Source organism: Hipposideros armiger, unplaced genomic scaffold (genome assembly GCF_001890085.2).
Source record: "Hipposideros armiger isolate ML-2016 unplaced genomic scaffold, ASM189008v1 scaffold_827, whole genome shotgun sequence".
NCBI classification, from domain to species: domain Eukaryota; kingdom Metazoa; phylum Chordata; class Mammalia; order Chiroptera; family Hipposideridae; genus Hipposideros; species Hipposideros armiger.
The window spans coordinates 102,155-130,079 of NW_017732177.1; the positions used below are offsets into that span (position 1 = coordinate 102,155).

The 27,925-nt window shown below is 44.8% G+C and overlaps 1 protein-coding gene across 3 annotated transcripts in view; it reads right to left on the reverse strand.

Annotated features, from left to right (window-relative positions):
• Positions 1-27,925, reverse strand: part of ANOS1 (anosmin 1) — a 184,840-nt gene that overhangs the window by 19,835 nt on the left and 137,080 nt on the right. For all 3 annotated transcript variants that reach the window (XM_019629175.1, XM_019629173.1, XM_019629172.1), the window contains 4 exons: positions 21,629-21,813; positions 18,540-18,669; positions 7,086-7,291; positions 4,562-4,706 (listed from right to left, as the gene is read on the reverse strand). In XM_019629175.1, the coding sequence (XP_019484720.1) occupies positions 4,562-4,706; positions 7,086-7,291; positions 18,540-18,669; positions 21,629-21,813 (666 nt within the window). The remainder of the gene's footprint in view (positions 1-4,561; positions 4,707-7,085; positions 7,292-18,539; positions 18,670-21,628; positions 21,814-27,925) is intronic.

A 27,925-nucleotide genomic window follows, 5' to 3' on the forward strand; every position in this document is an offset into this window, starting at 1 on the left:
TCCGTCCTACGAGCGTGTCCCTGATGCTGTGAGGATGTCCTCCACTTTCTGCAGTCAACAAAAATGGAATAAAATCATTCCTACCATATTCTGTGAAGACAGGAGGCCTGATTTATACCCTTTAACAGTCCTAAAAGTTCACAAAAGCCGGCTTCTGGGCTATGTGTATTTTATCAAATGTCAACATGTTGATGAATTTTGGAGATGGAGAGGTTCAGCGTTATTTCCCTGCAGTTCACTTTTACTTTGCAGAGCTAGGATTCTATTCCAACTCTAAAGCACGTGGAATGTGTCAGCTCTGGAAATATTCCTCTCGCCTCCCCAAAAGCAAGCCACGTTTCCATTAAAGGCAGGGTTATGTCTTTCTTCCTTGAAGGCACCGTTTTCTAAAACGGCACGAACACTTGGCCTTTATGTCCGCCGAAATATTTATCATTAAAACACCTAGTAGCCTGCAGACCTGGAAAGACATAATTCAAAAAGTAATTTAGACACTGACATTTACTACTCCCCTTCCTCTAAAGTAGAACTTCCCTTGCTTATACCATAAAGTTGTAATTACTCTTTACTTCCAGTTGGTTCGTGATGAAATATAGAGTGTACTCGTAAAAGTCCTCCACTCGTGTTTATGAGGTTATATATCAACGCTGGGATATAAAATACTCAGCTGTCCCCTGCATAATCCTCTGGAAAGCCAGTCTCTTCTGCAGGGTCCCTTGAGACCCACACAGCACGTGTTACTAAGGATACTTGGCAGTATGGCTTCTTTTATTTTCCTTTCCTTTTATTACTTTGCTGAAGCCATGGGAGAGGAATCAATTCATCCTGAGAATAAAGTGGCATTTGGCAGGTTAACTATCACCTCTCTTGATTGGTCAGGTAAAACATTATCTAATTTTAAGAGAGAGCTAGAAAATGTCCTAGCCGCTGAGAATCAACCTCTCCAATGCCGAGGGGTTGGTGGAGCCTGGAGATAAGAGACGGAATAAATGATGAACTCAGTTTCACAGACGTCTATGGAGCAAACAGAATATAGTAAGTCCCCAACTTGTGAACGTTCGAGTTGCAAACTTTCACAGATACGAACGGACCTCGCAATACGAACATTCGTAGATGCAAACAAATCGCAAAAGTGGCTCCCGTGTCTGCCGGACGTCCCAGTTGTGCTGCTGTGTGCTCACTGTACAGTGCGATAGCGTACAGTAGTACAGGGCTCAGTCAGAGCCCGGGATGTCCAAAAGCCAGAGGAAAAGCAGTGGTGATGTGGAGCGGACTGCTAGGAAGCGCAAAGCAATAACCATGGAAATAAAAGTGAAAATAATTGAGAGATTGGACCGAGTCGAAAAGATGGTAGACATCACTCATTCTTACAACATGAATCATTCAACCATTGGCTTTACATTGTATATTTGTGTCAAAGGTCTATAAGACTCACTTTGTTGGACTTGTGAACGAATCCGACTTATGAACGTTCTCCTGGAACAAACCTTGTTCTCAAGTGGGGGATTTATTGTATGCAGAGGCTCATGGAGCCCAGGAATGGGCGCAATGGCTGCTAAAACACAGGCAGGCACACACACACACGCACACGCACACAGACAACCCATGTTCTATGACACAGGTAAGACTTTGGTCCGATAAATATAGCTTTTCAAGTTAGGAAGGAATGGGTCAAGACCCCACGTAGTGGAGTCTACCACGTGCAAAAGAAATGACACATCTGCCTTAGATTCCAGAGGATAGGAGGAGATCATAGGTGAAGGGGGACACCCACTTACATTTATGGGGAGCTGCGTGGCTTACCGAGAGGGAGGAACTCAGATGGCTTACGGTAAGGGAGAAAGAGCTGTCATCACACTTGGGAGGATGGGAGAAGGAGCTGATTAAAGAGGACGTCCCGGAGGTTACGGGGTTGTGTGGAGATGCCCCCGGAAGACAGAGGAGGCCTTAGCTGTGCTGTGGAGACGCAGCCATCCATCCAAGCTTTGTCTGGGCTGGGCCATGACAAGGCTCTAGATGACGTAACCTCAGCCATAAGCAAGCTGAGGTTGGGATTCTTTTCTCCTTGTTCATGGTTGCGGGAAGGAACACGTCTTAAATTACGGGAGTTCGCAATCCCACAGCACTTTCTCATGGGGAAGGAATGCTGTTTATTGGAAACAACCAGGAGGAGGCTGGAAGGCCCATTTTTTCTCACACAATAGATGAAAGCCTCAGGACCAGGAAGAGAAAACGAGGTTATGGGTGAAGCAGAACTTTAATTGGGGTCTGAGGAGGAAGTTGGAAGGAAAGCAGTGGAGGATGAATCTTTGGGAGAAGCGAAAAGAGAAGGTAAGTAGCTGGTGATCTTGTGAGAGGAGCCCCGCAGAGGGAGAAATGTATGATATGATTAATATCTCCATCTACAAAATGGGTATTTAAGAAAGAGCGGAAATGGAGCTGCTAATTCGGAGAGTCTTTTAATTGTGTAAGAGCGCGGTGACAAAGGCCTGAACTTGGGAAAGAAATGGACAGATCCCACATAGAGTCTGAAACCAGAAACAAAAGGAGCTTCTAGAGAACTGGGTTTCTGGGGAGAAAGGAAAGAGAAGCGTGGAGAACGAATGACCTGCCGGTCTTTGGGTTGAGCAGATGGGCAAACGGTGGAGACATTTGAGGTGGGGGAGCCGGGGAGAGGGGCAGAGCGAGAGGGAAACGGGGCTGGGATTTGGATATGTGACAGTGGGAATGCCCGTTAGCGATCCGAGTGGGCAGGTTGGGCTGGCAGCTGAGTGTACGAGTTCAGGGACATGATTAACACACGGATCTGATGAAATTCACAGGCGCCACTGGGAGCCCCCAGGGAGAGAACTGGCCCATGCTTGTCCTCCCCTCCCCCACGCTGAGCTTTCGCACACCCAGTGCCCTCCCCCCGCCCCTTGCACTCACACATGCTGCTGCTGTGTCTGTGGGGCGACAGCCGACGCCTTGTGCATCCTCGGAGCCCTCGCTCAGTGTCCCGGACTCAGCGGGGAACACGCAGGCTCTCGCCCCACCATCAGGTTGCGGTCTTTGGAGCCCACGGCTCTCTCCAGCTCTGAGTGGGGCAGCCTAACCGTTGTGTAACCATCGTTACTCGCTCATCTCCCAAATTCAACGTCAGGCGCTTTTAAGGTGGAGAGCCATGAAATGAGTCTAGTGCTGGCATGAGGGATGCGTACGTGCCTGTGTGTGCACGTGTGTGTTTGCATATGTGTACAAATACGCATGCATGCCTATGCGTGTATCTGTGCACACGCATATGCATGTCAATACAGGGTACATGTGTACCATATAGCGTGCCGATAGTCTACATACGCTGCCTAATATTTAGTGTACATATGTTTACAGCATAATATAACATAATAAATGGCCCACCCCGCGACACAGCAGTGTCTTAATTCCTACGCATACATTTCAGTTAGATGACTGGATGGCCGAATTTAAAATATACATACATATCAACGAAGTGACTAAACACATAGACACATGCCCATGAGAATTTTTAGGTAAAAGTTGTACTGTACCCAAGAATAGTAGCATACACGCAGTATAATAGAATATAAAGATTATCTACAGAGAAACAGCAGGCTTTTCAAACCTACGGATTCTCCAAAAGGATGACTTCTCAAAAAGGTAGGAAGCTCTGTTTCTAGAACTTTCTGGGGAGCACCATTTGGATCCATTTTTTTCCCAGGTGGTAGAAGATGATTATGAGTTGTCAGCACGTCTAGCTCTATGGAGTTGGCTTCCCTACACCCAAACAAGCTTTGGGCATGTTCTTCTTCCCCTTGTGAACCAAGCCCGCTGCCCAGACACCATGGGCCCTGCCAGCCTTGGGCTCAACACCCCCACATCCTCGGACCCCAGACTCTCCCTCTTTTGACCAGCCCAGTCCCAGAAACCTCGCTTCCAGCTTCTCCACGGCCTTCTAACCAGCCCCGGCCCCCAAGCAAAGCCAGGAGCCCCAGGTAACGGGTTTTTCTGGCTCACTTATGAGTGTCCTACGAGACTCTTGTCTTGCTTTGATCAGTTCTTGGCAAACATGCCAGTGTAGAACAACTGGAAACACGGAAAATCAACAGGGGCATGTTTTAGTCACTTCACTCCGTGGACACTGGGTAGCCTCTCAAGCAGCCCTTACGAGCACCAAATGGGCGCGTCACGTTTTTAGAAGGGAAGCAAGCGTTTGTAACAGTGTACCTGTGTGTTCTCCCTAAAAGCAAGCATGCATATGCCCAAGGGCCTCAGGTTATGCAAATCTAAAAAAAAACTTGCTACAATGGGACACAACACGAGTTCCTGTTCAGTTTCCATGGCGACACCAAACTCTTCCACGTCAAGTAGATACAAATCATAAGAAAAAATTCAAAGGTAAAAAGTGTTTGGGGCATTGTTGTTCTAAGGACATTGGTACGGACTTATCGACATGAAGATTTGTCATGGAAAGATTCCAAAGGGAACCCTCGCTCTGCCTGTGCTCTGTCTCGACCCGATGGCTCGGTGGGTAGGAAACGCCACCATAAGCCCGGAAAGCACTTACTGTTGTTGGCAGCATGCGTGGACGTGAAATGAAGTGAGACCTTGGCACTCTTGAGACGGGTCTGTCCCCAGTAGGCGATGGCCTGGAGTTCCACTGTGTAGTCACAGTCTGGCTGCAGCCTCTCCAGGGTCACGGAGCGCTGAGACTGCAAAGGACCAGGACACACACAAGCTCTATGACAAACCCTCGCTGCTGCCCACCTTCATCGCAGACCCCCTTGGGGGCATCGTAAGGGAGCAGACCAGTTCCTACTTAACGCAGCCCTGTGATCTGCCAAGAGCACACGCGTTTCTTCATCGTGAGCATCCAAAAACCCAGACTGACGAACTGATCAATGTAAATTTCGCAGAAAGGTAAAAACATGTTTGTTTGCTTTTTAAGTTGTGTGCCCAGTCTAATTATTGGATCCGCCCCCTTTCCAGATGCCACCTCACAGAGAAAAAGAGCTGTTAGAAAGAAGCTAGCAGAGGCTCATGTTGGCATCTACTGGGAAAATTACAAATGACCCTTAACTGTGTGTCTTTGATAGTTTAGTCCAATTCTACGAGTACATTTCCACCAAAAGTAGTAGGAAAAATCAGCCCGACATAAGGCTTTAAATTTTTTCTGCCGTTATATTGGTTAATATCAAACGCTCACCCAATTGTCTGTGTGTGGTGCCCCATACTAAATAAAAACAACTCAAAACAATGTCATTTTCCCACGAGCTTGAAGCCAGACAGGAATTCTACTACAATCAAGAGATAAGGTGACATTCCAGGCGAATCAGGTATTTGAAGGTGGCACCAAGATGGAAACATAGATCTCCTAGCTTTGAATCCAGTGGGGGTTTTTTTAAGTGAATTTTTATGGTACAATAATAAAGTCCCGTGCAACAACTTATAATGAACAGGAATAACGGTTGGTTTTGGTTTTTTTTTGTCTTAGGAGTCAAAACATTTGTCAAAATATAATGCGTACGATGCTATCCAATGGCTCCTAAGCTAAAGGAGACTTGTCTATAAATGGTCCACTTGGTAGTGTTGATATTTATGAAGGAGAAAAACCTGTCCATCACGGATGCCACACCAAACAGCAGGCACATAACAGCACATGCTTTCCAGCAAAGATATTCCAGTTGGGGGCATGCTATGTGCTAGATAGTAAAGGCATTGCCTGAAATCAACACACACTGAATCGCATAAGTAACTCCTTTGTTTAAATTCCGTAATCCCTTATTAGCATCCTGATCATAATTTTGGGTCTTGCAAGATCTCTTTTCAGAGAGAGAACATGATTCTTTCATGGGTATTCCAGAACCGTGAGCCTAATAATGCTCACTGTACATTAATAGATGGCAGCATTTTCTGATTCGGGCTTCTGAGGGATTAGGTATCAGAACTCGACCATCTTCCATTGGTCGGCTCTGGAAGGCGGATATGACTAAGGGGAATGCTGAGAGCAAACCTTCTCCCCGGTGGGGCTGGGACAGCTCTCAGCATTCACTAGCTGGTATCTGTGGCCGCAGAAATTCTCCCTGGGCCTCATCATGGATTTTTTAAATTGTTTTTTTTTAATTAAAGTTTGTTGGGGTGACAATGGTTAGCAAAGTTACATAGATTTCACGTGTACAATTCTGTAATACATCACCTATATATCACACTGTGTGTTCACCACCCAGTCAGTTCTCCTTCTATCACCATATATTTGATCCCTTTTACCCTCATCTACTACCCCCCTCCCCCCTTACCCTCTGGTCACCACTCAAGTATTGTCTGTGTCTATGATTTGTTCCTCTTTCAACCTATGGGATGTCCGCACACACTGCCAAGTGCCAATTTCTTTCAGTTAGGGTCTCTTGTTGGAATGCATATCACTCTCCCTAAACTATTATCTTCAAAAATTACGCTGATGGGAACCACTCTGAGCACCTCTTGTCATTGCAGAAGTCAAACGTGACTTGTGTTCCTCTTTTGTTATCGGTATATATTGAGTATTACAATTTTAATAGAGTGTTTTCCTTTCTTAAAATTGGTATTCCTTTTTTTTGGCACCCTCTGTAGATGGCCACGCATGCATTTTCTAAGCTGTTTACTGTTCTAATGACTACAGATGGGAACACCTTGCAACAGAAATGCCGTGAACACTGGCTCTTTAATTTAAAGGGATCTCAAACAAAACACACAAAAATCACCTACATGTGAAGGACATTTTGAATTATATCATTTTTCTATGACTAGAGAGGTGAGATGAAAATAATTTCTGTTCCTTTCATTCCTGGAGTTTTGATGACCATTTATTTGGCCATGACTAGGTCAATGGAATCAATGCAACTGTTTTCACTGACAACGTGAAAGGCAAAACCACTAGCATGGTCCACCATTCTCTGAACCTCCTCGGTCAAAAAGAAAGGGAAGGGACCCTTCCCTTCACCCACCCCCACTCCTCTTAGCTCAGCAGAGGCTGCTTTTCAGATCGGTGGCCTTGCGTTCAAGTGCCCCTTGCGAGAAGACGCCACTCTCTCTTTGGGCTCTCACCCACTTACCCCGTCTGTAGTCTTTCTCCGCTTCTTTCTCGTGGGGACAAATGACTTGCGGCTGACTGCCCAGCTCCAGAACACTTTGTAGTGATGCACGGGGATATCCGGTTCCTCGGGGACGTCCCAAACAAGAGTCACGGTCACACTCCCGTCACTGTTGATGGTGGAGTTCGCGAGCCGGAGGTTGGCTGGAGCTGGAGGTGCAGATGGATCTGAAATCCCAGTAGAAAGAGGAACCGTTATGACTCAAGGACCAAGGATGACAACAAAAAAATCCATGTCTCTTTGTACCGTGGTCGATGCGTGAAAAGTTGCCCTTTCTATGTAGAACAGATGAAAACGAGCAGTAAATACGATGCCCCCTGATAAGCCTCAAATTAACATGGAGTCTACCAAACAGTAAGATACATGCATTTGGGTCCTATTTCTAATCTAGAAGGATCCTTCTAGGTATTTCCGTGCCACGACAACCCAGACGAATTTCCATTGTATCAAAACTGATACATTTCTCTAAGACACGGTAAAACTCAGTTTAGGTTGGTTGACATAAAATAGGTAAGCAGGTGGAATGGCCTTTGAAAATTCTGAAAAGAAAAAGAAATGCAGCTTATATTTGTAATTGTTTTATCTAAGTAGTCCCTGTAGTTTTTGATCCTCCTATCGGATAAAAGCAGCAAAAGTGATCAGCAGAAACACCCCTTCTTTTTCTCACATTGCCAATGGAATGACAGATGGACACCATCCACTTTTGTCATGTCACCATTTCTGGTTTGTCTCAGAAGCCAAAACCTGCTCAGCTGTCGAGAGAGAGAGAGAAATTAGGTTGTGGAGTTGTTACTCTACCAATCTCCATCTTAAATGTGTGGACAAAGATGACAAAATAGGTGCAAAGCAAAAGGGAGTCTTCTTCCTTTACTGCCACACACTGAGCAAGTGTCAATGCTGCTAATCACAGCTGACTCACAGACGGCTGTGATCCAGGCCGCCTCCCCCAGAAAACGCTGTCCAGAACTCCAATTATCATACCATCTGCTGTGGATATAAGTAAGTTACATCTCACTTCATATACATGAAGGAGACAGAATGAAAATTACCCCTATTTCTTCCTCAGGATCGTTCGTGTTTTTGGAATAATGGAAACATGAATGACTTTCTGAAATCTCTTGGTTTTCTCTGAGACATATAAGGGCTGGAGGTCTGGCTGGTTGCTTTTGAAATGTTTTTAAAAGATGAGACCATTCTATAGTTGCTTTTTTGGGTAAGTGGCTAATCCAGGTGTGTTACGTGATACTGTTGATCAAGCGGTTGGTTCTCAAACAATCAACATTAGGAAGCTTCTGGGGGTGCCCAAGACTTATACTGGGATATGCTGATTCAGCAAGTCTGGGTGGGGCATATACATGTTACATATTACTGTTATAGACCATATACTACAGAGCCCCCCATATCTTTGGAGGGTACGTTCAAAGACCCCCAGTGCATGCCTGAAACCACGGGTAGTTTAAGCCTATATCACCTTGTATAACTTCCATTACCAAGATGAGACAACCCCAATCTCTGTGTTCCCTCCAAAAGATCACTCTAAAATTTCGAAGCCAAAAAAGGAACTGTAAAAACCACCTGTTTGTAGCCCTGATTCTCCTCTGTAAACCAGCCATTCATTTATCCATTTATTCCCTGCAGACTTCAGGCGAGAGTCTGGCCCATTTCTCTTCTCAGAAGGAATTATATTCAGTCCTCACAGATGTCCACGGTCAAGCCATTCCCCTGCCTTACGAAATGGCTCCCTACATTACGAAGTAAAGTACTTGCTTGCTGTGGACTCAGGCAAAACATTTCCTCTCGATTTATGTGATGTTGTAATTGCAGAATTTTGAAATGTGGTTGAAAGTTTGCACGTGAAAAAATATATATACATATGGACATCCCCATTATGATAAAGCCCTATGAGGTTCTATCATTTATTTATTTGGCTTTTTTTTAAAACTGGTAAGAATCTTAAGGGTTAGAGAGAGAAAGTGAGTCACCCAAGGTCACTCACGTAGTTGGTGGCAGAGCCAGGAGTGAGGCTGAAAATGAGGGAGAAAGAGGAATCTGGGGCTCTAACAATATACCCTACACCTCACACACATCCGACCTGTTACATTTCATAATCCCAGCGTCCCCGCAGAACGCAAACATGTTAAGCCCTTTAATGGGGAAAGTGTCATAACAGTTGCGTGCGGAGACTGACAAACTTTTTATGTAAAGGGGCAGAGAGGAAATATGGAAGGCTGTGCAAACCATGCAGTCTCTGTTGCAATCGCTAGCTCCATCATGGTAGCCGGAGAGCAGCCAGACAGTGGATACACAAATGAGCATAGCTGCGTGCCAATAAAACTTGATCTGTAAAAACAGGCAGCGTGCCGAATCTGGACCGCGGGCCACCAATTGCCAACCCCTGACTTAGCGTCCCTCCGAAGCAGTAGCTTTTTGAAATTTGACACGGGCACTGTTTACTTCTAATTGTATAAACCTGTGCTTTGTAAATTCAGTGTTGGCATTGTGTTCCCATTTTACAGGTGAGGAAATTAGGTCCAGAGAGTTGAATTCCCTTGTGCAAGCGTGTAGGGTAAGAGGGTCAGATTCACATCACAAGGGCTCTCCCACCCCCTCCCTTTTCTGGCTTAAATCAGAGCATCGCTCCCCGATCTCACATCCCTTTCTGCTTCTTCCACTCTTTATGATCTTTGCACTTATCTGAAGAAACACGTTGCAGACAGCAGCAAACAAGCCCATCTTCAAAAATAATTGAAACGGGGAGAGGGTATTACCTCCCAGTCACATACAATTTGCGTGATGTCCAGGGCGAGCTAGCCTGAGTATTTAGCGTGAGCATCCAGCGTCTGCCTTGGAGAAAACTACTTCCTTTGATTAATGATCCATAAGTGGTGCTTTTGGAAGATGGAACACTTGGGTTTCAGAAAGATAGTTTTAAGCTTCATCCTTTAACCGCTCGTGGAGAAGGCCACAGGTGACAAAGTGACACACAGCAGGCTTTACAGCATGGAATGACTTGAGCCCATGGTGGGGAAAGTGACCAGTACAGTCACTTGTCATCAACCTTGGAGAAACACAGGTCTGTGAGGGCACAGAAGTGACATCTCATGGGAAAGGAGTGCCCCTGCCCGGCCTGGGGGGAAACCCCATCACTTATTGTGATATGGGCTCCTCCAGGCTTTCAGACGATGCCCTCTGCTTAAATATGGAAAGCTATCTCTGCAGGTTAACGAAGCAACTCAGAGGCACGCAAAGGGCAAAAAAGAGGCCAGCCATTATAAATAAGTAAAAATGATAAAACATAGAAACATTTTTAAAATTGCCAATAAGTGCATAGAGAGAGCAACAACACGTATTTACTAAACCAAATGAATGTTGACTGTATTTGATTTCCTCCAACGACGGTCTCCATCAATCAAACTTCCCGCTGAAATGCATCATGGGAATATCTCTTAAGGTACATAACACTGATCAAGTACAATCGTATTTTCGAAGGAATCATACAACTAGTCCCAAATTCCCCAACTAAATAGAAGGTCGGCGCTAAGATTTAAACTTCTTTTCCTTTCTAGGCTCAGCAGTTGGGATACTTTTCTTTCCGCTACTAAAAAAGAAAAATCATCCTGGTCACTTAAGTCTTTGAGAAGCTGCAGTAGGTGCACTTCAAGCCAATTTCCAGCTGTAATATTAAATAGTTTCTGGGCAGACGGACAGGGGAGTCTGCGGGTGCCCATTGGAAAGAGCACCTGCAGAGCAGTTGCAGGTGAACATACAAAGTGATGGGTCCCACACAGGACCGACAGGCAGACATCAGGCATCGTGACGCGTGTTCTCGACTAATTAACACTCTGTAACAGGCGCCTGGAATCATGTCCCCTGGTGCAACATGCTGCGAAAACAACGCTGTCTACTGCTTCTTTCTTTTCTCACGTGTCCTCTACATGTGGGAAAAAAGATGCATGAAAGACGCTGAATTTGGAGGGAAGTGAATATCATAACGCAAAGGATGATAATAACTAAAAGTAACATAATAACTAAAAGATGGATTAGGTTAATGACAAGGTAAGGTGGATTTAAGATTTTTTTCTTTTCAGGTCCCTGAAAAGTACCTTATTTCATAATGCGTAATTCATGTTGACTAATCTCAAACATCGCAACAAATATTTGCCTGCTTTTGGCCACATGGAAAACAATGGATTCGGATTTTGTGGAATACAGTCCACAAAATCAGGGTCCTTCCTTGGTTCACTACCCAAGTTCACATATAAAAGTTGCCTCGGTCTCCAGAAGCACTTTATTCCCCAAATTCTGTAAGTCTGTAAATACCATCATGTATTTATGCAGGCAGGAGGTAGTAATGTTTACAAAGGTGGCAAAAAAAAGTAGACACATTTTACGAAAAGAAAAAACTGTATTAAAATTGTAATAATATATACCGATAACAAAAGACGAATACAAGTCCCGTGTGACTTCTGCAATGACAAGAGGTGCTCAAAGTGGTTCCCATCAGCATAATTTTAATGCAGTTTTTTCCTTTCTTAAAATGTGTATCTCTATATATTTTTTGGCACTCTCTGTATGTCCAATACGAGGCATGCAATATACGCACTTTTTTCCCCCTTGAAAAAAGATGAACGTGATGCAGAAAAGGTAAAGCATGAATTTGCTGAAAAAGGAAACCCAGCACAAGGTGAAAGCCAAAAGCGCTTTTCCCGTTGGCACCGCCCCCCAATTATTTCTGCACACAGTAGGCTCTCTGTGAGGCAGAAACCAGCGGTTTCCTTTGCAAAGGAGTGGACGCTGATGTGACACTTGTCTGATGTTGGGGAAACGTGGCAGCATGGGACAGAAGAAAGTGGACCCAGAAAAGCAGGCGGGTGTCCGGTTAGGAATTGAGGGAGAGAGCGGGAACATTTAACAGCATCAGGACGCCTTTCATGATCTGGCGAATTCCACTCACGAGCCTAATCACGTATTTCTTTTACACCGTAATTCAGAGTTTATTAGACTCATTCTATAACGGGAATCATGTGGCTATACAGTCAAACAACAGGGACACAGCAGACCCTCTCAGGGCCCCAAGCGTACCTCCCATCCTCTACCATTTCAGGGCATGGCACCTTCTAGATGCCAGCCTCCGTCCCGCAGCCTTTGTCTGTCTGCCCCCGGGAACAGCCTCCACACCAGGACAGAGTTCCCCATGGGGACAAAGCTTGGCGCCCACCGGGCTAACGAGCCTGAGAGTGAGCCTTTCATTGTCTTCCTTGTCTTCCCCGACATGCATTCGTCTCTCCCACCTCTGGGTCCCTGACTCCCCTGCTACATAAACCAGTTCCCCTCAAAGCCATAACCTGCACGGGTTTCTGGAAGGTCCCATCTGAGGTGGGTGACCTCCATGTGTCACATGCTAAGGCGCCATGTGCCCACTTCCTTGGGAACACAGCCCATGCGACCGCTGCGTTCGGATGCTTCCCACGGTTTGCTCCACGTGGGGCTGGAGAGGAAAGCCCCCCCCCCACCGAGGCCCTGGCACGTTTCCTGCCTAGGAAAGCATTGGACCCACGAGCAGCCTCGGAAGGGAATTCACCCCGTGAAGGACTGCCGTTTCCATCTCTGTGTAAAGACACAAAAGGTCCAAAGGGACACGGTACATGAGGCTATTAAATTATTTGCAATTTGGGTTTTGAATGTTGACGTCCAGTTGCCTTCTCAAGGGCGGGGAGGAAAGACAGCGCACGGAATTGAAATAAGGAAATGGAGACAGTATCCCAGGCTCGATTTTGGCCTTTCTGCTGCCCGCAGAAATTACTGACTTGACTCATCCTATAACCATGCATGTCTTTTGAGGGGAGATAGAGGTTAGAAATAAAATCATCCAAAACTGGTATGCCCCTAAAAAAAGGAAAAGCATGAAACTCAATCTATGACCGCTTGGAATTTTTCTATAAAAAATAAGTATTCGAAGGGGTTAGGATTAAGTTATGGGAAAATAAATGAGCTACGAGGAAATGAAGTTACTAAGTAGCCAATCCATTCAGGCACACCACAGGCTAATTTTGTATTCAAGCATAACCACAAAGCAGAGAACGACAAGAATTTTTGGTTTTCCTATGAAAATCAGGATCGCGGCCCCTGAATACCAGGCAGAGAGCCCAAACTAAATGAAACGCGTTTTATCAAGTTTTCCTTTCCTTTTCCTTTTTTTTTTTTTATTAAAGTGTACTGGGGTGACAATGGTTAGTAAAGTTACCTAGGTTTCAGGTGTACAATTGTGTAATCCACCATCTCTATATCACATTGTGTGTTCACCACCCTGAGTCAGTTCTCCCATCACCACATATTTGATTCTGTTCACCTTCATCTACTGCCTCCCTGCCTCCCTTTCCTTTTTCTATTTAATTTTACATCTATTTTCAGAGGTGTTCATGGTAGATGGAAAAAGCCCTTTCCCCTTTCTTGACCAGCTTTCAGTGATGAAGGCTGGCCGTCTACCCAACTCAAATACACGAGATACTTGCTTACCCTCTGGGCAGGGTATTATATTGGAAGCAATAATTCTTTCTCCAAGCAGTTTTAAGCCATTAGAAGACCTACAAGTGATCCAGTTTCAATTCCGGAGCACAGCAGGTAAAAAAATAGGCTTTTATTAAATGGAAAAGTACAATTTTTGGAACCACTGCAGTTACCCTTAAAAGGCTGTTCTATTTCCTGCTTGTACAAAGACACCCAGAATCCAAATACGTCCATTCAGCTCCTTGTGAGAAGGCTCCAAAACTTCCATTCTTGTACATCTAACACACTGAAAATGTCTGCGGAGATTTCATAGGAGATTCGACGCTGGTATCAGTGAAGGTGCATCTCAGAATGATGTGAATACAGCGGACCCATTAAGCAGTTGAAGACGTTTCTTCCAGGATACGTCGAAAGGATGCTTAACCATGTACAAGGTGGTACCATATCTTTTCCTAATCTTACTCAGATCTCATCAAATGTAGAAATGTGTCTCCCTGGGGGGAAAGCATTTTGACAGTCGTATTGAAATATTTCACATACCATAAAACAAACTCTCTGAAGGGTACACCCCAGTTATTTTGAGTATTTACTGAGTTGTGTCACCATCACCATCATCCAGTATCAGAACGATTCCATCGCCCCAATAAGACCCTCCCTGCCTCAGCGGGAAATGCTAAGGTAGAAATAAAGTTATTTTTGTGTCTTCAGCTTGTCCTTTTCTTAGTCATATTTCTCAATCACAGCCCGATCAGAATGTCCAGTGTCCTTCAGCTCAGAGCATCTACACCTTAGAAAAGCATGTGCAATTCACTAATGATCACCCCTCTTCTGGAAAGACGTGTACCCCCAAAGAAGTAAGGTTTCCATCAGTAGTCCCTCTTCTCAATCATCTCCATTTTATTCTTTCGCAATGCCACCCTTCCAGCGGTTTGTGACAAAAAGCTCTGGAGTCAGCCTTGACCCTACAAGCCACTGGCAAATGCTGAAACCCTATCAGATGTACCTCTCCATGTGGATTTCCGAATGAACTCACTCTGGCTTTGCACACTTACCATCGTCTTTGACTGGGGACACTCCGTGGGTCTCCCCTCCCCTTTTGTCTCTTCTCAGCACAGCAGTCTGAGTGGTACTACTCAAATTAAGTCACCTCAGGACAGCTGTTTGTTCTCTCTCTCCAAGCCCCTATCTAACTCAGAGGACAGCCATGCTCTTGATAACGCCTGAGAAGACCCATCAAATCCACCTTCCCCCTTTCTCTCGATCTCCATCTTCCTCTACCCTCCCCAACTCCCCTGCCAAAACCTCAGGCTGCTCTGCTGTTGCAGGAATGTTGCAATCTCACTTCTGCCCCAGGACCTTTGCACCTGCCCTTTCCTGGAACTGGAAGGCTGTTCCTTTAGATTATTGCAATGCCGACACTCACTCCCTTTACACAAACACCTCGTTCTCAGCAAAACCTTCTTTAGCCATCTACCCTAAAACTGTAAGAAACCAAAAACCACCAGTGCCTGTGTTCTGTTCTTCATGTTTATCATCTCTGTTATTGCTCGCGGCTTTACGGGAGTCATTTACTTATTAATATGGTTTACTAGTTGCTGTCATCCCCGAAGTAGAATGAGTGTGTGTTCCACAGAGCAGACATTTTTGTCAGTTCAGTCACTTAATACCGCCAGTGCCTAAAAACACGGTAGGGCACTCAACGAATATTTGTTACATAAAAGAAGGCATGAGGCTTGACTAATAAGAGGAGAAGCTGAAGACACAAAAATAACTTTATGTCTACCTCAACATTCCCCAGTGAGGCAGGAAGGGTCTTACGGGGGGGGATCAAATCGTTCTTGAAACCGGATGGTGGTGACACAACTCAGTAAATACTCAAAAAACCGGAGTGGACACTTATGATGAGTGAGTTTTATGGTATGCGAATTTTATTTCAGTAAGATTGTTAAAATGCTTTCCCCCTTCTTTCCCCCCTCTGCCCCAGTAAGACACATTTCTACATTTGATGAGATTTGAGTAAGATTAGGAAAAATATGGTACCATCTTGTACATGGTTAAGCATCCTTTCGACGTATCCTGGAAGAAACGCCTTCAACAGTTTAGTGGATCTATCGTATTCCCATCATTCTGAGATGCACCGTCACTGATACCTAGAGTCTCCTATGCAGTCTCTGCAGACATTTTTTGGTGTGTAAGATGTGCAAGAATGAAAGTCTGCAGTGCCGAACGTATTTGTACAAGCAGGAAATAGGACAACCTTTTAACGGTGACTGCAATGTTTCCAAAAACGGTGCATTTTCATTCAACAAAAATCCATTTAAATTCGTGGGCTGCAGGTGTCATTCCAGGCTAGTAAGGGGCTCACACATTCTAGCAAGGATTTGACAGCCTGGCTTTGCCACTTCTAGCAGAATGGATGCCCTGTAGGCAGTGAGCAGTCATATGCCCGGCCCTGGGGACGGTCCGACGACCTCTGTCCAGGTCCCATCCAGCTCTTAAAGGTATGCAGTGTCTGTCTCCAGAGGCTGGGAATGGCTTCGGGGTGATGTCCGAATCCACAGCCTTGATCTGAGGGCACCAGACTGGCCCCTGCAGGCCACCGAACTGATGGCACCGTCGTGGGATCACAACGTGCTGTGGACCACAAACGTTGCGTTTGAACCAGGAAAAGTCAAGGTGACGAGGTCCCAAGCCTTTTCCTGACCATTGGCTCCAGGCTCACTGGTAATTCTTTCTTTCACTTGCCTCTCTAACTCACATGCAGACATAGTCTCAAGACCTGGTTTGATGTCTTTCTTTATAATTTCGCGTTCACGTTTGGTTGATGGGTCCTTTAAAAAACATAGTTACCCAATAAAAATTTAACAACAACAACAACAACAAAACGGCGTTTCAAGTTTGCTTAGTGTACTAGCCTCAGTTGAGGGGGGTGGGAAATGCACCTTTTCTATCTAAAAAGAGGTTTTGGGGGTGGCCGGTTAGCTCAGGTGGTTAGAGCATGGGCTCATAACACCAGGTTGCTGGTTCGATTCCCACATGGACCAGGGAGCCACGCCCTCCACAACTAGATTGAGGACAATGACTTAACTTGGAGCTGAAAGGTCCTGGAAATACACACTGTTCCCCAATAAAGTTTAAAAAAATCAATAAAAATTAAAAGGACTTGATTTTTTTCTTTTCCTTTTCTTTTTTTTGTTTTGTTTGTTAGGGTAAGGGTTAGGTACAGGGTTATGTCTAAGTTTAGGGCTTGGGTTAGGGACAGGGTTAGGGTTAGGGTTCAGGACAGGGTTAGAGTTAGGGTTAAGTTTACAGACAGGGTTAGGGTTAAGGTTAGGGTTAGGGTTAGGTTTAGGCTTAGACTTAGGGACAGGATACGGTTAGGATTCAGGACAGGGTTAGGGTTAGGCTTAGGGACAGACGTAGGGTTAGAGTTAGGGACAGGATTAGGGTTAGGGACAGAATTCAAAAGGACTTGATTTTTACAGGAAGAGCTCAAAATCCACAACATACTCTGTCAATGGTTCCAAATGTTAAATTATTTTGATTGCAAGTTTTCCACTTGAGACCTAGGATTACGCAGGGAAAGGAGTGGTGACAGTATATAGTGAGAAACCCACAGACTGGCTGAAACACATACATTTTCCCCATCATGGTAGAAAAAGGGCAATTTATAGCAGCCCATTCAAACCTTCCCGTAATGAAAGACATATGATGACGGCATATGGCTTACATTCTTCATTAGTATCACAGTGCGTTTTGTTTAAAATTAACCTAAACTTGCGTCCATGTAAGAGGATGGCTCCTGATTAGGAAGGAAACAACCGACTGATCTGTGTCTATGAAACAGGGTCTTGGTGAGCAGCCGAGTAGATGTGTAATTCATTCAGAAGGTTCCCAGGGATCCCTACACAAATGGAGAAATACACTCAGCGGTGTTATTAGCACCTAGTCCAATGCTCTTCAGCTATCACAGACTGAACTCACCACCAACGAAAAGTAGTGAAGGGCCAGCCGAGTGGCTCAGTTGGTTAAGAACGGGAACTCTAAGCAACAGGGTCTCTGGTTCGATTCCCACATGGGCCAGTGAGCTGCGCCCAAGCTGAGCTGCCAGCAGGTGGCAGGATGGCTCAGCTGGTGAGAGCACGTGCTCCTGATGACAAGGTTTCCGATTTGACTCCTGCATGGGATGGTGGACTATGCCCACCTGCAACTGAGATTGAGCACAGCACTTTGCGCTGAGCTGCCGATGGGTGGCCAGATGGCGACTAAACTTGGAACTGAGCTAGCTGCGCCTTCCATAACTAAGATTGAAGGACAACTTGGCTGTTCCCCTATCCCAATTCCCCAACACTGTTCCCCTTCCCCAATTCCCCAATAAAATTTTAAAAAAGAAATAAAAATAGTGAATTTCCACTGGGTTATTCTACAGAGATTTTAAAATAGCAATGAAGTTCAAATGGAACAAAATATTAAAGCAATTCTAGAGGGGTTTCAATGCTGGATGTGATGAAACAAAAAAGATTAATTCACACTCAGTTTCACAATTGTCTCAAGAAAACCTTCAGACTCTAGCCCTGACCGAACCTTTCTCTCCGCAAATGAACTGAATTGTGTTTTGATGCAGAATATGTGGAGGCAACGACTCAACAGAAGTTGATAATGGAAAACTGCCACTGCGAAGTTGACAAAACCCCGTTATATTATCTTCCACATCTCCGAAGGCATAAGCCCAGTGATGTCCTTCATCATAAATTCACGGGTACCTTCAAACACACCTGGTCCCATTCTCCAAAAACAGCAAAGACACCTGTGGACCAGCCATACATATCACCATGGAGACATGACAAATCTGCCTCCCCCGTCTGCCCGGGAGGAAGGCGAGTGTTCAGGCAGGAAAGCAGGACTGACCTTTAGAGGAACGGAAGTGTTTGCTTGGGGCCGTGAAGCCTCGGGTCCCATGCACGTTGACAGCTGCCACACGGAACTGGTACCATCTGCTGGGTCGTATGTCACTCAGCTGAACCCGCTCATCTGTGGTCTGAGGGGAGATGGCACAAGAGCACAGAGAGCCCCTTTTATTCTGACACGTCCATCGGGGGGGTGTGTTTACCATACACGAACTCATCGGCCAACACGACACAGCCTCGACCTCCCTCTATTCCCTCTGGATGGGTGCGTCTAACCGCCAGTGATGGGAACAGCTGTCCAGGATCCAGTAACTTGTCAGGGAACTTCCAGTCGTCTAATTCCAATCATAGATATTGCACCCCAAACAGTGAAATATCTCTGGAAGTCAAAACCTTAGGGGCCGGCCGAGTGGCGCGTTGGTTAAGAGTTGGCTTGGGACGCCAGCTCTGAGCAGCAGGGCCCTGGTTCGGATCCCACATGGGGGCCAGTGACACTGCACCCTCTACAGCTAAGATGGTGAACAACAGCTCGACCTGGAGCTGGGCTGCTGTGAGTTGCCAGCGACGGTGTAGGCTGCAGCTGAGCTGCAATGGGTTGACATAAGCAGCAATGGGCTGACATAAGCTGCCGTGAGTGGCTGGCAGCTGGCGTGAGCTGCCAAGAGCCACCATGAGCAGCCGTTCAGTGGCCAGTGACTGATCTGCCTCACCCGGGAAGAGCGCAATGATAATACCAACATGGGCCAGTGAAGCAACGTCCTCCACAAGTAGACTGAAGAACAAAAGGACAGCAACTTGTCTGTTCCCCTTCCCCAATAAAATCTTTAACAACAAAAAAACCCAAAACAAAAACAAACCCCCTTAGGCCATTTGCTTGGGCTGTGCTTAAATCTGGTGACTAAACACAGCATTCAAGGGATTTAAATCAATAAATTATAAATAAAAGGAAATACGTCTATGAGCTAATCATTACAGCACAACAAGAAAATAAAATCATCTTTAGATTATAGAGAGTGCCTCTACCACTTGCACGCCTGATATAATTTTGGAAGTAGGCAGGAGAACCCACACACTTACAGGATGCTAACACTTTCTAGAAGTCCATTGCAACCCAAGACTTTTTTGGTTTTTAATGTGAGTAAATCATGTAAGATTGGCAAGCACCCAGCTGGGTTCCTGAGGCGGTGAGGTGTGTTTAGTATATCTTTGTCCAACAAAACATCCAAAGTCTAAACCTGGACGCGGGGGAAGGTCCACAGGTTTTGCTGTCAACTGCTACAGTCCCCAAATATCACATAACTTTGGCAGTCTTCCTACTTCCCTCCTTCATCAAGCTAAGGGAACATCTACCTGCTTTCAACAACATGCCTTCGGCGATCTGAAGGGCTTTGTCTTGAATCACCAGGAAAAAATGCCCCCAATCTTTGCCTCATTTACGGCTAGGGACGACCTCAACTTGAGCTCCGTGGATAAAACTGGGGAAGGGGAACTGCAGCCTCAGATTATAATAATTTATTGGAAAGGACTGTCGCATTGTCTCATATTGAAACCAAGCTGAGCATTTCCAAGATCAAAGGATGACTGTGAACTCAAACGTGGCTTTCTGCCTCGTTTGGCAGAATTTGAGACAACACTTTCACCAACTTCATCACTGAGAGTTTTAGCCTTGAATTCAGAAAACTAAAGTCAGCATAATATCCACAGCATTTAGCAGACCAAAAAAAAAAAAAAAGAGGGGCGTATTACATGTGCTAACTAGCAAAAATGCTAATGAAAATAATTCAAGATCTTTCCTCGTTCCAAAAAATGAAGAGATGATCTTATCAGTTACTTTCATAAATCTTAAAATAGTTTTGAGAATTTACAAATGATACTGTACCTTTGTTTAAGGGAGCATATAAAGTAAACCAAATAAAATTTTAGGCTGTTTTCTGAATGGGTCTATATTTTATTAAAGCAATATATATATTGGGTTGTCGGAAAAGTCATGACGTATCTTTGCAACGAAAAACATAGAAAAAATATGTCATGACTTTTCAGAAAACCCAATAGATATATTTAAATAGGTATAGAATAGAATTGCTAAATTTATTTAACCAGTTTTTTCCCCCTAATTCAAGATGTTTCTTTTACACCAAACTTCTCATTTATTTTGCAGTTTTTGAATTATTTTAGTATTTGACCTCTTTGGGAAGGTACTTTTGACAAAAGAACCAACTGCGTCTCCCAAACACCTGAATACTAAAATGTATTTTACATGTACTGAAAAAATACTGGGAATCTTATCCTTGGAGAAAAGTGATCAGATCGCCTCAAGGTGAGAACGCCTGCCTGTAGACAGACAGACATGCAGAGAAGGCATTTTAGTGGTTAAAAAGCATGGAGCAGTTTCATGTGGAGAACTGATTCTTTTTCTATCTCCGCGTACTGTTCTTTGCAGCTGGTAGTCCATTTAACAGCTCTTAAAAAGAAAGAAAATATTTTGCTTTTCTCCTCCACGAGACAGAAGACGAAGAAGAGCTGCTAAGATCAACGCTGGGAGCGTTGCCATCCAGGTGGTGTATCAGCTTGTACGTCGACCAGGACAAAAAAGAAAGCACTTAGAAAGATTTATGAGCTGTTGGCTGCTTTCCACTAAGAAGTTTGGTGATACGCATCTTACCCCGTGCTACTAAAGGTCTTTTGTGGAATACAGGCTTACGTTTACGAGAAACAGAAGAGAACTCCCTTCCGCGATCAAATATCACATTCACTCGTCCTAACTGGGATGCATTTCCCTTGCTCTAGTTGGTTTTAAGCTTATCTCACGGAAATGTGGTTCTTGGAGGAAATAAAAGGGAACACTCAGATTAGAAAATTATCTCCCACATGTATTTTGAGCAAATTAGGCCAGTAGTCAAGGTCCGACATGTATTGGGTTATATCCACAGGGGTCATCCTGTTTTCAGCAGATACACACGATAGGTTCACATTTACGTTGTTTTGGTAGTCAGGCTATTTTGACTAAAGCATGGCAGGTTAATTTCGTATGTGTAGGTGGGTAGTAGGTATCTCCTCAAGGGGGAAAAGCAACATCTCTGAAGTACTAACCTGGGCTACCGTCTGCCAATGCGTGGCGTCGTCTTCACTAGGGTGGATTCCATAATTCCATCGTCTCTGTACCACGTAGATCACAGGCTCAATTGAAATATTGAATTTCGAGGACCACTTAATCTCCAGCTGTCCGGACGGTAGCTCTGTGAATCGTAACTCTTTCCTGGGCTTCAGAGGCACACCTGAAACAGGACCAACACCAATTAAAGCAATCTGCATGGGACTCGAACAGAGGGGAAAAGCTGACCAAGAAAATCAGTAGACAAGACAGAGCAATTCCGATGAGAACCGACATTTGACTTCCTTTCATACAAGTGGCTTCTCCGTATCAAGACTTCACATTTGAAATCTTCTAAGTACTGCCCATCACATTTCAAGAGTCTTAGCCCCTTTATTTTAAGAGGGTCTACATTGCTTCCTGATTCTGAATGAGTTCTGCCCCCGACCCCACTCCAGAAATCTCAACATCAATTTTTTTGTAATGTGCATGCTTCCCAATAAATGCTACCATTTGCACCACCGGATTCCATGTTAACCAGGGACACACAAGGTGATGCTCATCAAGAGTTTGAAGTCACTTTCCCATGTACCTGGTGCCGTTTTTATGATATGTTCTAAGGTCATTACAACATGGGTCCCAAGACTGCTGTCCTTTCTATCTCGGGGAGTTTTCCTCTCAAGGAAAACATAAAGCGCAATCCTTTTATAGGGCCACATCTCCCAAGAATGACTTGCAAAGGGTGAGTCTTGCAGACTCTGCACATCACCGCGGGAGCAGCATTCTCCTCTGGACTTACGGTTTAAAACTGGAAAATGATGAATTTACAACGTTTGCATTTGGCTCGAGTGAGTGTGTCACTGCAACGGTGACTCACAGGTGTCTCATTGTAAAGTAATCATTCTGATTGCTTTAACCCCATCCCGTGCATGCAAGTTGTCTGGTGATGAAAGATTAAAGAACCACGGTTCAAAATTGTAGCCACTGTGGAAAAGGAATTTCAAACAAATTTGTGACACTCCCAGGCTATGGAAAACTAACTGAATTGGGTAGAGTCTGTGGCACCATGACGTTCAAGGCCATGACATCAACACCAAGTATTCCAGTTGCCATTAAATATCATCTTCTGTTGAGAAAGCGCATTTACCTCAAGTGTTGACAACTCATTTGAAAAAGCCCAGAATGCTTGATTTCTTAAGTGTCAATAGAGAGGAAGCTGGAAAATGTGCAAATACAAACAATAAGTCAGAGCTGATGCACATTCCTGACGTGGCTGAATTTCAACTCTGATTTTGACCTTAACTCAAGTCAAGTCTTACTTTGGGAAATTTAAAGGTCATTAAACATGTAGATGCATGGAATTGGCTCATTTAAAAAATGGCATATTTATATCTGCTCCAAGGGTCACTGAATTTTTTAAAAAATTGTTTTCTTAGAAAAACACATTCTCCATACCTTAGCGTTTTCCATTTGGAGCGGCTGATGGGTGATATTTACATGATACCCTTTACTTTACCAAAACGTTGTGTCATGTGATGCTGCCTGTGCCTTTGAGAAGTGGGTGAAGGGGTATGTATGTTCAGCCTGAACATCAGTGAAAGAGTCGGAGGAAGTAAGTTGCCTGATGTCAGGTTTCTCTCTGAATCCTCTGCTGGCTTCCACCTTTTGAATTAGGAAAAGCCACTTAGAAAGGAACAGAGAAGAGGTGGCTTTGAGAGATCCACAGACCCCTTGGGCATTCTGATACTGTATCAGTCCTTGGCGTCCCGGTTGGCCTGGGTGGCACATCTCTCAGTCCATCTTGGCTCCAGTCCTGCCGCTACGTAAGTGCTTTTCAAGTTTGTGTCATAAAGTTGCCTTCCATCTGGGGTTCCGCTGACTTCCATGACTGGAATCTTCATTAAGCAAGTGACCCTCAAATATATGCCCAGTTGTTCTGTGAGACCCACGCCCCTCATCCACCTGCCTGCTGATGGAAGGTCTCCACACAAGCCCCGTGTCAGGTGCCTCTCCCCAAAATACGTCCCCTCCTCTGTGAACATCTATCTTCATGCCAACTCTATGCGTTTGGATAGTTAAGGGGTCTTGGAGTCTTTGTGACTTGTGTTTGTAGCTATGAACATCCTGTTCTGTTAGTGCAGACTATAATTCCAAGGATCCCCAAATCATTCTGTCTCCATGGTGACCACCCGACCGTCCATCTTCCCACGTCCTGTCTGGACCTTTACAATAACCTCCCGTCCCATTGCCCTGCTGTCAATCTCTTTTTTCCAATTCCCTCATCACAATGGTTGGTGGTTATTTTCCTCAGGCAGAGGCGAGTCGTTCACCTTGTGGGACTCGTCAACTGCATCCCATTTTCTGTAAAGGCAAACGTATCCGCATCTCAGTCAGGGCACCTGCCTTCATGACCGACTGCCACTCACCTTTCCACGGCTCTCCTCTTATATTTTACATAGTTGTCACGCAGCCTCCCTTTACACTCAGCTTTTCTACAAACACGCTGCCAGGCACTTCGTCCTGCCATGGCCGACCCGTGTTATTTGTTTCACTGAAATGTCTTGCCTTCCATGTTCTGACGATAGACCCTGAACACTTCCAGGCTTAGTCCAAACGCCACTCCTCTGAGCCCCTTTCCCTTACCCCTCCGGGATGGACATAAAGGCTCCCCCTCCTTTGCCCCCTCTCCAACGTTCAGCCTGTGACTGTCAACATGTGCGTTTAACCGCCTCGTACGTCAGCCAGCTCATTTAAGGATCCTGTGTTCCCCAGTAGGCGGCAGCCCCCAGAGGACGAGAAATGTGTTTCCTTCATCCGCAAACCTCATGGTGCCCCAGGAGAGGACATCCTGCAATGGCAAGACTTTGACAAAATGTTTGCTGAAGAAATAGCCAAATCCACTTTTCTATTCTGCACCCAAGAATACACCTGGGGAAATAAGCAGATACAGGAACCTTTATGCAAATCTTTGCAGCAATGGCCAACCCTCCTCTTCTACAGAGTCACTTAGGGAAGGGGAAGCATTGTCACAGAGAGTCTGTGATGCCTTCCCCATCATAAGTTCTTCCAAGAAACTCACATCTCAAGAAAGAAAAAAGGAAAAAAGAAACGCACATCTCTCTTTCCCATCAAAGTCATATTACTCGCACATGCACTCGCTCTCACTTTTTAAGAGGTAAACGCTGAATAATAAATAAATAAATATTAGTAAGTTTACAAGGTGGAATAGTTCTATTGCATTGATAGTAGACTTTCCCAGTTTATAAACAAAAGAGCAATTTCTGACAAATCCTGCTAGGATGAAAACCCCAAAGGTAAATGATGATTGGTCTTAATCCAGAAGTATCTCTCTACTCTTTTTAGGTTGAAAAAAAAATGTGTTCATTGTGATACAAAACCAATCTCAACAAAATGATTGTTTTGTATCGTTATTCTTACATTGAAGGAGGGCAGGCAGATACTATACAAATGTTTCTATCGAGGGGGTTTACAGATACAGGGAGAGAGGGAGCCTCTGAGAACATCTCAAGGTCCTCTTGATTCCTTGGGGTAAAAAGAGGACTGGTTAGTTCTCTAACGTCATAGAGCACGTTTCCTGAGACGTCCAGATCTTTCTCCTTGGCTGTCCCGCATGTAATCCTGTAGCGTAAACGCAGCTACGCTAGCCCCTCATCAGACGCAAGCCCACACATCCGAGTCCCCATGCTACAGGGTTTTCACATTGAATATCATCCAGCTACCAAGGGCCTTAACCGACCGTAACTGTCAGTTCAAATTTCTTCATTTAAAGATCTCTTTAATTATCATGTACAATAATCTTGCGATTTGCATGCTACGAAATGGTCCATCTGCTTTGCGTTAGGGTCAGCTGGCTCCCTTGATTGGAAGGAACTGCAGCACACGGCTGTAATTGTGTGCAGCTGGGGCTACCCCCAACCCACCCCCAGACAGACCGCCAGCCCCCACTGTCCATCTTCCGTGCAGTCCTCACGAGCTCAATCAGCCTCCTGATGACATAACCAGATGTGTAAGACGGACCTCCCCTCAGTGTGGTTTTCATTATGTAAATGACCAGAACTGTACTTTTCGATTACCTCTGAACAAATTAGTCACCTGAAATCTAAACTATTCCGTTAAAAAATTCAAAAATGCTCTTGAATAACATCCCGTAATCTGCAACAATACAGATGCAACTTTTCCTTTAAAGGGTAACATGGATTCTGGTGAAATCAGAGACACAGAAAGCCAATGCTTTCAAAAATACTGAAAATATACTAATAGGAACATCAAGATGGTATACAACTCGCAACTGCAAATCACCACAAGACTTGGTTATTCATGTAAAATATTTGTCGTGGGTCTGAATGTTATGAAAACGTAGCAAGATGTCGTGTCCTACTGACTCCATAATGAACCACTGCCTAATATGTCTCATAAACATAACTAGTACTCAAGGAATTTGGGTTTCCATCGCATCAACGCATCGTGTTAAAATGTTTAACATTAACATGAAAAGTGGTATGATTCCATCTCTGAAGGCCTGAAGTTTACATATTTCAAATATTAAGACACCCATGGACATATTAAATCCACTCCATCACAGATCTTTTTGAAAAGAAATGCATTTGATGAGTGATTAATTCTTGGTTTGTGCGTGTCAAAGGGAAATTATAGATCATGGAAAGCCACAGGTTAGCCTGCACCTGTACGTTTGGGAAACAATTTCAACTTTTCTCCTTCTCTACCCAAACCAAGTGCCACCGCTGGGAGTCAGGAAAGGTGGCAGTTTGGGCGGTGAAATAATAAATCATATCATCTTCTGAAGAGAGGAGCGTCCCAAATAAGCTGGAAATCAGACTTAACATAGAAAAAAGGATCCAAGGGGAGCAACTGTTTATGGTTTACCTGTGGGAGGTCAGCCCTTTTAACTTTCCACGCTATTACGGTTTGCGTTTCAGAGAACTAGCCCCTCTGGGTGTCACTTACCCCAGCTAACATTATCACATCTTCTGTCGCTGCGAATAATTTTCTTTATTTGAAGGGTGAAGGAAAAGCCGTCTGTGGGTCTCTTGACTGCTTCCAACTCTGACACTGGTCTGTAAAGTTCACTTAATGGGAGGCATCAGCTGAGGACGATTCTTATCGCATAAGCCGAATTAAGTGCTCAAATTTAATGGAGCATTTTGTTGATGTTTTCAAAACGCGCATCGGTTTTGGAAACGCCCATTTCCAGCCTATAAAGTTTTGGAAGCTATCGAATCCATATGCCTCCCATGTCCTCTACCACAAACACAGGTGTCCAAATAAAGCTTGTACGTGTTTCTATAAATTGTTATTTTAATTAACACAAGAAGTGGGAACATAGGACAGGGGTTGGCACGTATCAATTTATTGCAAAAGTTCAGCCAATGGCTTGTCCACTTGACGGAGTGTGTGGGAATGGCTACCTCAAGTAGTGGGTGGAGGGTGGTGGTGTCATATTGACTTTGTGCCCCAATTTACTAGCCTGAAACAACGGATGTCAGTGATCTTATTAGATTAAAATATTAAATATTGATGTATCTTTTCCTTGACCTATACGATATGAATACAATGACGCCCAAGAGAGCTTGACATTTAGGGGTGTATTATTAGCTGGATAGAGTCAATATAAAAATGACAGGGAGCTGGCCCAGGTGGGGACAGTGGCATTCATGCTGTCCACACCCAAACTGCCTCAGACACAATCTGCAACCTCAGCGTCAGCACTTGAACCCCAGAGCAGAACAAATGCGTCTCAACCACCGATTGCGTGCCCTCTTCTAAAGGCAGAAGGCTGCACAGACCCAGCATAAGCTCAGAGGGAGCGCTCACTTCCCACGGGGGTAGAGGTGGGGTGGGGTCGGGGGGGTGGCAACGTGAAGCTGAGAGCTACCACTACACAGGGTGCTGAGGTTGGTGTATGTGTGCATGGTGTCTGGCTGGGGATGCGTTTTTCTTCTCGCAAAGCCACGTGCTGGGTCCAAAAGGGACCATTTCCCAGAGGGGCTGGGGCCATGGGTACCACAGTCCTCTATGGAGAATGAGCAAGCAGTGTGACTCCTGGTTACAAATGTGATCATAGGTGGCAAGGGGCTAGTTAGCTAAAGTCATCATCCATCAAGAGGGTTCCAACAGGGCACCTGTCGGTTACAGACAGGCTAACTTTCTATTCATACATACTGCCCAACACACCCAGGACATGAAGCAAGCTTTCCTGCAGGGGTCCCGGAGGAGACCAAGGCAAAAATAGCTACCTGCACACACACACACACACA